This window comes from Phocoena sinus, chromosome X (assembly GCF_008692025.1).
Source record: "Phocoena sinus isolate mPhoSin1 chromosome X, mPhoSin1.pri, whole genome shotgun sequence".
Lineage (NCBI taxonomy): Eukaryota > Metazoa > Chordata > Mammalia > Artiodactyla > Phocoenidae > Phocoena > Phocoena sinus.
Genome location: NC_045784.1, coordinates 49,343,603 through 49,353,500, shown reverse-complemented (window position 1 = coordinate 49,353,500; position 9,898 = coordinate 49,343,603). Strand labels below are relative to the sequence as shown.

The 9,898-nt window shown below is 37.0% G+C and overlaps 1 protein-coding gene across 4 annotated transcripts in view; it reads right to left on the bottom strand.

The window, feature by feature from the left end:
• Positions 1–7,784: 7,784 nt before the first annotated feature.
• The window catches only part of KLF8 (Kruppel like factor 8), a 370,498-nt gene continuing 368,384 nt past the window's right edge, over positions 7,785–9,898 (bottom strand). For 3 of the 4 annotated variants that reach the window (XM_032620530.1, XM_032620531.1, XM_032620532.1), the window contains 2 exons: positions 8,784–8,939; positions 7,785–8,650 (listed from right to left, as the gene is read on the bottom strand). In XM_032620530.1, coding sequence (XP_032476421.1) covers positions 8,469–8,650; positions 8,784–8,939 — 338 coding nt within the window. In that variant the 3' untranslated portion in view covers positions 7,785–8,468. The remainder of the gene's footprint in view (positions 8,651–8,783; positions 8,940–9,898) is intronic. The other variant, XM_032620535.1, reaches the window with a different exon arrangement.

Here is a 9,898-nt window from a genome sequence, read left to right as displayed (position 1 = left end):
GATATGCACCTTAACCCTTGCTGACCTACTCATTCTTCTAAAAATGTACCTGGTCCCATTCTCTTCTATCCCCACTCACTCTCTGCCCAGTGACTGTAGCTAACCTGATAAATGAATCAGGGTAATGTAATTGTAGGTGTTCAAATATGAATATACATATTAACTGTCCCAAGTAACTCCTGTGTATTTTTTTAACATATTTCAGAAGAGAAGTGCCTTTGGGTTCACTGTTCCTTTAATCATATTCTCTGACAGCCCTACAAGATGCTTCCCTCCTGAATTCTTACAGATTTATTTTAAACCCTCAAGCCGAGGCTCTTCATTTCTCTTAATACAAAGGCACAGTAATCTGGTTGGTCTGGATCCTTCCAAAACAATATTGTTTGAAGATCTTTCCATACAGGTTAATATGGATCTACCCCATTCCCATTGACTGCTGCATTATGTTCCACAGTATAACTTATACCATAGTTTACTGTCATTCCCCTTTTGATAGATGTTTAGGTTATTTATATTTTTTAATGATTATAATCAATGCTGAAATAAACATCTTTACTGTATATGCACCAACCTCTCTGTAGACACTCAAAAGTGAAATTTCAGGGACATAGAGTATTTGATAACAATAAACAAAGAAAAAGTTCCCTCCAGTATGACTACCATTTTTTATCTTCAGCCAGTAGTGTATAATAATTACCCATTTCCATATATTCTGCCAACACTTGTTCTTATGAAACTTGTAAATATTTTCCAGTCAAATGAGTGGAAAATTGTTCTCATTTTACTTTTTATTATTTACTTTTAAATTTTTATTGGAGTATAGTTTATTTAAAATATTGCGTTAGTTTGTGCTGTACAGCTAAGTGAATCAGTTATACATATACATATATACACCCTTTCTAAGATTATTTCCCCATATAGGTCATTACAGAGTATTGAGAAGAGTTCCCTGTGCTATACAGTAGGTCCTTATTAGTTATCTATTTTATATATAGTAGTGTGTATATATGTCAATCCCAATCTCCCAATTTATCCCTCCCCCCTTTTCCCCTCTGGTAACAATGTTTGTTTTCTACATATGTGACTCTATTTCTGTTTATAAATAAGTTCATTTGTCCTATTTTTTTTTTTAGATTCCACATGTAAGCAATATCATATTTGCTTTTCTCTGTCTAACTTACTTCACTCAGTATGACAATCTCTAGGTCCATTCATATTGCTGCAAATGACATTATTTTGTTATTTTTAAATTGAATTTCCATGATTAGTAGTGAGGTCAAACATCTTTTTATAGGTTTATTGCCTATATAAAATCCATCTGTGAATTGTTAAATTTTAGTTCATGTTGCATTTTAAAATTATTTGTATGATTTTTATGTGTACTAGACATGAATCTTGTGTTATATGTGGCTACCTTAACTTTTTATGTTATCTTTTACTGTTTAAATGGTTTTAATTTTCAGTAATATGGAACATATACCTATTATGAGACTTAAGAGATTACTGTTTTTTTTTTTTATGCTGGTATCCCCTCTTAAGGAGTGAATTTCTTGAGAGCAGCTGTGTTTTATTCATGTCCATAGCAACCAGCAAAAAGCCTGGATTATTGGTAGCTTTTCAGTCAATGTATTTGTAGCATCGAGTTGATGATGCTTTTAACCCAAAGGGATGACAGTGACTCTCAGAATAAATAAATGAGTAAAAAGAAATTTGGGGGAAACTTATAAAGCTTGAGATTCCTTGTTTTATATAATTTGTAGTAATAATCCCTTTCTGTCAGCTCCAAGAAAAGTTAATCTTCAATCTGTTCTTCTAGCTCTTGGTCTAAATCTCTCACAGTATTTCTCCCTTTTACCTTTTTCCCCAGCATCTCTCTGAGAGATGAAGTTTCCCAAAGCAGAATCAGCTTCCTAGATCCCCACCCAGGGGTGGTATTTGTACTGAGGTAGCTTTGAAGTTTAAAGCTGTCCCAATACCCTACTCTCTTGAATTCCTTCTCAGGAAAAAAACAAGATGGTGAAGGGAACAGGGATAGGCAGGGAAACCTTACCAGCTGAGCCTGTATCATACAGGGTGATTCTCTGTAAGAAATATGCAAAAGAAGCACAGTCTCCATGCAGTCCCATTCAGGGACATGCTGAATAGATTTCCAAGAATGGGGAGGGCCTCATGTACTTAGAGAAATTATTGTTTTTAAGACAGTCCAGCTTCCTTTCTTGCCCCATGCTAGTATAAAGTAGTTTCACCATAACTTTACCCAGTTAAGGGAAGGAAAACGAAAACGATTTACTGGTGCCATGCAATGTTGTGGAAACGTAAATGAAGACAAACTCAAGATAACAGCCATGGATTCTGAAGTTTCAAATATTTTTTTATTAATAAAAAGTACAATAATCAAACGTAACAAGATTGTTTAGTTCCCAAACATACACCCTGCCTGGATGCCACAGAGGAAATGTCCCATTGAGCGAGAACGTAGTAATCTATAAGTGACCATGCTAACTGAGGCAGTTTTTGAGTATCTCCAGGGACCTAACAGGCTTGAATATGAGAGATTGCTCACAATCTTAGTCTCACAGCCATGTCGCTGGAGCAAGAACTAGTATAAAATAGAGAAAAAACAGGGTGCTGCTCTAAAGTACTGAAATAACAAGGCAGAGACATGAGTTATAAATACTAAAGCTTAATATACTGTTCTATAACTTCTTTAAACAAACAATGACAAAAAACAATCAATCATTTCACTGCAGGCTCCTTTCCCCGACACAAAAATGAACAGTCAATTTCTGGCACTGTTTTCCCACTGTGTCCTCCTGTCAAAAAACAAGGATGGACACCACTAGGGATTCTCTTCCTCTTTTTATTCGGAAATACAATGAAAACAGCACTGCATACAACATAGTTATAATGTCCAAAACAACTACTTATACTGATCCTGGGAAACATCTACTGGAAAGGAAGGAGAGTTTCTTAATAAACAAAATAGTGTCTCTCCCCCGTCCCCAACCCACCACCAGAAAAAGAAATGGGAGGTAAAACCAGTATTTGAGAATCAAAGAAATATCCTGCCACTAGTATAAGTTCTATTCTCTTCCGTCCCACTCCCACCCCAACCACCCCACCCCACTTCCCTTCTACCTATACTGTTCAGAATATAATAAGTGGAAAGACACAATGTAACTGGTGATGCTGGGCTGGCCAAAGTTTGAAGGGCTGTGGGAGATTGCCTCTGTGCTTCTGACAGGGTGACATGTAATGTGGTCCAGGCAGAGTGAGGAAAGGGGAAGAATACAGCTTTTACAGCAATGGATTTTGCCTACTTATTCCTTTAGACCCTAATATGCTTTGAGTATAAAAACAGGTGAGAATCTTATAGTTAGCAATGAAGAGAATGTAGGGAAAGTGAGAGGAAGAGATAATATTGCTTCCAGTGACCACTCTTCAATTATCCTTGTTACTTACTCAAATTTAGCTCTTTATCATCCAGGAAGCCTAATCCTCTCCTTTTTCTAGGGTAAATATAGAGTACTATAATTATCATCATAATGGTAATCATAATACTTTGTCGTTCATTTAAGAATCACTTGTAATTTTTGCCAACATCCATTAATGAGAATCCTCACAACAATCCTGTGAGGTAGGTATTTGGATCCCCATTTTACAGATGGGTTAACTGAGGCACAGAGAGGCGATGTGACTTGCCTAAGATCAATAAAGTGAGAGATGGGAAAATATGGAAGAGAGGTAACTTAGGGTAGCACCTCTATTGTCAGAGAGCCATATTTACCAGTGAGAAAAGACAGTGCTAAGTGTTTCTTTAAATTGGGCACACCTACTTTCTTCAGTATACCTATTTCTATATAGCTATTAACACACTAGGGAGGATCAATAATTTCCCTTGGCTTATTAAAGATTAGATCAATTCCCAATGGTTTTGCTCTTCGGAAAACCTTTTGAGGGTAGGATACACCCCAAGTTCCTGGAACTCAGGTCATCGACTCCTGAATTTTGCAGATCACTTTGTTTCAAAGAGCTGTTAGAGTTCTAAAACTGTTACTATCATGTACATAAGCACTGTGTTCTAAGTGTTCCCACAGGTGTACAGGCTAACAATTCAGATACCACTATACAGGTACTCTGGAACTGAACAAGTAAGTAAGTAGATGGCAACGTGTGGGAGCCAGGTTTCTCACTGTTGGAGTGGAAGGTTAGAGTGAACAAAGGCAAAAGGCTAGGATAAGATGATCCATGTGGTAAGGGATTGGAGTAGGAGACATCAGCATGAACTCATGTTTAGCTTAATAAAGATATGGATGACTACATACAGAAATATTTGTAGATATGTATGTATAGATATACATGGGTTAGTGCACACACATATATCTCCTTGCTCTGTTAGCTGAGATGGCTTAGAAGCAAAAATACAGGTAGCAACAAGCATACCTAATGCCCAGATCTTCATTTCTAATACAATTCTCCATTAAAAGAAACCAGGACTCCTTAAAGAAATGGTTGATTACAGGATTCAGCAAAAAAAATATACAGGATGAGCTTGTAGCATCTTGTGGTGCTGGAAAATAAAGGTGTGCTAAAAAAAAGATGGGGGTCTGTCAAAAGAACATGGAAATCAACCCAAAAGAGTGCCCAATGACCAACGCTGGAACAATTTGAGTAACAAAATAAGTTGCATTGGACTATAACCCAAAGTACTAAATAAATATCCATGAGTCCATACTGATACAAGAAAATGATTGCATAAATAAATAAATGAGGGAGAAAAGACAACTCTACCACGCAGAATTCCAAATAATTTATGTAGATACTCACCCTCAGGCATGTAGTGCATAGCTAACCACTCCTTAAGTGTGGGCTGCACATAGTGATTTCCTTCCAAACGGTTTCCTTCCACCTTATGCAAGTGATTTCCTTCCACCTTATGGAAGGTGGGGTGGAATACAGAGGAGAAACCTGACAAACACTATCTCAACCAGGTGATCAAGATTAACATCAAGGGTATAAGTCATGTTAATATGATGTGATGAAAATGGCAGTTCACCTCTGTGGTCTTCCTCCCCCAAACCCATAAGCTCAGTTTAATCATGAGAGAAACATCAGACAGATATTAATTGAGGGACCCCTTGAAACTGCCAAGGTCATAGGAAACAAGGAAAGTCTGAGAAACTGTCACAACCAAGAGAAGCCTAAGGATATATGACTACTAAATGTGATGTGGTATCCTGAACAGGATGCTGGAAAAGAAAAAGGATATTAGGTAAAAACTAAGAAAATCTGAATAAAGTTTGGACTTTAATTAATAATAATGTATCATTACTTCATTAATTGCAACAAATGTACATCTAATGAAAGATAGTAATAGGGAAAACTGGGTTTGAGATATAGGGAAACTCTGTACTATCTTCAGAATTTTTCTGTAAATCTAAAACTGTCTTAAAATAAAAACTTTATTTAAAAAGAATTTAAGAATTTATTCTCACAAACCTTTCTGTCTTGCCTATAATGCACTCCACCTAATGTACTCAGCAGTTCATATTCTTCATAGTTTTTCCTGAATTTTCCAATCATAATTATCAATAGTAATGTTCAATTGCCAATCATCTACAAATGGAGGAATTGCACTGCAATAAATTCCAAGATATTATTCAACCCTATCGATCAAGGCCATTTTCCATGCCCTAGGCAACTGTCCACATAATGGTGGTTAGCTGGTGTGAGCACAGCAAATTCAATTAATTCCAAATGCTACCTAAGAGAGACAATTATTTTCCATCTCACTGTCTATTTAGCAAAGTTCTATGTGCTTTTGGTGTGGTACAGTATTATACTGTATTCGAGTACCTGTGCTCCATGAAATACTCTTAATGAATGTTGATATATTTCTTAAAGAATATGGAAATAATTTGTAAAGATTTTATCATTATTTGGAGGGAAGAGGGCAATGAAAATAGGGTTAGAATTGTTTCCTGACCATAGACAATTAATAAAGCATTAACAAAGTCCCTCATTACTTTGCAGGAAAAAATTTGAATAAAGGCTTAGAGATACCAATATTTGGAATTCTAATTTGATTATCCGAGTTAGTACAACACTATGTTTTATAGTCTTTATTTATAAATAGATCATATGCTCCAATGCAAAAGATCCTGATGGGCACAGGTCAGTTATGAACTCTGGAAAAGGAGTCTAAAATCCAAACTCTGGAGAAAATGGGTAAGCCCTTACACTCTACTGTGAAATACCATATCAACTACTCAATTATAAGCTTAACTTATGTATGATGGCAATTCACCTTTAACAACCTGTCTTACACCTGCATAGAAGTCCCCTTTAACAGATTGGCCCTAGATATTTCCTAGTGCTCTAACAATTAGTCTACAATGTGGAACTTGCACACTTAAAGTCAGGGTAAAACATATCAAAATAACAAGGCTAAAATAGTAAAAATCTACATATCATTTGGAAAAATACAGGTAGTCCTTAAATTTATGAGGGTTTATGGTCTGAAAAGACACTGTAACTTGAAATGAGGTAAAGCAAACCTGAGATATTATAGAAAGTGTTAGAATAGAAAAACTGTGTTCCTAATGTTATATATCAACGACCACAAGCACATTTTACTTACAATTTAGTCAACTGTAAATGATTTTGTGAGTGGTCTAAATTTTTCTGAAGCCTAACATATAAACTTGGGCAAATACTGCAACCAATCATGTAAAATTTTCTTTAATTTGGTTTAATAATGTGATCCCTGGGAGAATGGGTGTGCAGGTCTGTAAGGCCTCAAGGAAACATCTGGGGAAGGAATCTGACCCGTATTTGTCTCATCTGTAAAATATTAATGATGGGTAGGGCTAGATAGCTAATAGGATCCCTTCTTGGTGCTAGAATTCTATGATTTAGTCAGACTAGGTGGCCTTGGGAAGCAATGACCTGAAGTATTCAAGAGAGACTGGTTGAATATCTGCCAAGGAAAAGGGGTACCGTATGAAGACAACCTTTTCCAGGAGAGAGGCTGTGTCCACAATTAAGTGATGCAAACCTCCCCTCCCTGACCCCAGGACAGGAAATATGCCATGTGGAGGTAGATCTGAGGTCCAGGGCCTGGAACAGAGGGTTTTATGTCCCAGAGACTATTATAAAACATTGATTGGGTAAACAAGTGTGTATATTATGCAACATGCTATAATGGCTAAAATAAATGGCTTAGATATTCATAGCAGTTGCAGAACATCAAATTGCTTTCTGTTTGTCAGTTTTCACTAAATGCCTCTTATAGTTCCATTTGAAACATAGGAATGCATGCTAATAATGCCATGTACTTAACACATTTTTTTCTTCCAACCCCTCACCTCTGTATAACATGGCCCCAGTGTATAATTTCTCATCATGCAATATGCACATAACAGTTGCTTTATGTAAACAGAAGAATAAACAGTACAGTGTAGCCCCTCAAGACATTGTCTCAACAGATTGCCATTTGAATGAGACTTGTGATTATAGCACTTTTGATATCCTATCCATAAAAAGTCCTCCTCTATTTGTTTTCAGGATCATCCTGGGTCTACTTGTTCCTGTCACTGCCCAACTTACTCTCCTGGAACACTTTTTACCCTACTGGCACGTCGATGTGTGCTTTGAATTTTTGTTCAAATTTAACAAAACAAAGAATGTAATTGTGCAGCAAAATCTTTAATCCTGAAGGAGGAGGAGGAAGAAGAGGAGGAAAAGAAGAACAAAAAGATCCTTTCATTCCCTTTGATGGACTAAAGAAGCAAGAAGCACCAGCACTGTCTGAAAACCAAACTGTAAGAACAAATAGGATTGGCTTTACAAAACCTTGGAGCTTGGTATGGGACTCAGCTTATTCACTGAGAATGTGCCCTATACTCAGGACCCAAATCCCTGTAAATCTTACCAGCCAACTACAATGTTATGCCCTCTTCTGTCTAGGAACTTGAAAAAAGTCAATTTAGGACACTACCAACAACTTTGATGTACTGATTCAGAAATATGATAAGAATTCTATAAAACAAGAGGAAAATAAGAACAAAAAGCAGCGTATGTTTGTTCACAGCCTTGAATTTGATTCCTGTTTTCTTATTGTAGGAAAAATGTCCTATCTCATAACAGGGACGGGAGGGGGGCAACCATGGGTGCCGCACTGGAATTCAACCCATGCGGAGGTTGAAAAAACTGGGGACTAGTCAGTGGAGAAATGAACGTGGAATATAAAGAGTCCCTATGGAAGATCAGCTATGTTTTCCTCCAGTTTCGTCAGCCTGGCTCAGTGAACTGTTCCAATCCCATCCCAGAGGCAAGCTGAGTCAAAGAGGAAAAGATGGTCATGATTCCATTGCGCGCACGCACACACACACACACACACACACACACACACACACACACACACAAGAAAGAGACCAGTGCAGCTCTTCTAGTGCAGTCTGTGCTGCTCACATGGTGTCATGGCGCCGGCGGTGCAGAGACAGGTGGTCAGAGCGAGAAAAGCTACGATTGCAGTCTGTGCACCGGAAAGGCTTGATGCCTGTGTGCTTGCGGAAATGGCGGGTTAGCTCATCTGAGCGAGCAAATTTCCAGGAGCAGCCATCCCAGGTGCATTTATAAGGCTTCTCTCCTAAAAAAGGGAATATGACAAAACAAAGGGAGTCAGAAAAGAGACGTTTGGATCCCGAAAAGATAACAGAGTACATAACCTTTTATAAAGTCAAAAAATTAAGCAATCACTTTAAAGACATGTTCTCTTTCACCTTTACTGAAGTCCCAAAGAGAAGCCACGATGGTTGAATGGAAAACACATAGGCTGTGCCTCAAACAGGCCTTTGCTTGAATCCTGGCTCTAGTACATAGTAGTTGTGTGACCTTAAATAAGTCACTTCTCCCTGGCTGGATCTCTTTTTTCATCTCTAAAGAGGGATAAAAATATCTCACAAGGTTGTATGAAACATTTTATCCTTTAAACACAGCCAATAAATGATAAAGCTGGGATCAAAACCCAAATCTTTGACATTTTCCACTATACCACACGGTAGTAACTGTATTTTCTCCTCTAATAGCTCCCCAAAAATAATAGTCTAAAATAGAGCCATACACACAGGAAGAATGTGTGGTTCACTGGAATGGGTCTTCAGTTAAGACTACAGGCCTTTTTCTGTAAAAGATCAGAAACTCAGTGGCATGGAGTGGGGTGAGGGGAAGTGTCAAGTCAAACTTTTTGAAATAGTTACATGCTTGCTCAGTACCCCCAGGTTGCACCTGGGTTATATATGGAATATGTATGCTTTGGGTAGAAAACTATGTGAAAAAAAAGTAATATAAAAAACATTAACACAGTATAACCCCATAATGGTGTATATGTCACATAACACATATTTATATACTCAGAATAAAGGCAATATCAACACACTTAAATATAAATTATGAGAGAAATTATTAACAGTGAGTGAATATCTGAAAAGTGAGGATGAGAATGAGAAGAGAAGAGGAGAATCAGGTGAGAAGAGGATTTTTACTTTTCACCTTCCTGTATTGTTGGAATGTTTTAAAAATCATGTAGCTGTATCTTATAATAAAAATTTAAACGTAAAAAGGTAAGACGGTATGAGCAAAAAATAAATATTAACTATGGTTAAGTTAAGATTATGGGGTTAGGGTAACGATTGTTTTCTTTTTAATGTGCTTCTCTACTTCCCATCTTCTATGATGAGCATGTATAATCTTATAATCATAAATAAGAGATAATGTAGGTATTGGGTTGGCCAAAAAGTTCGTTTGGGTTTTTCTGTAACATCTTATGGAAAAACTCGAATGAACGTTTTAGCCAACCTGTACAAAATGTATTGGTATTTTAATGATCTTTCTTACT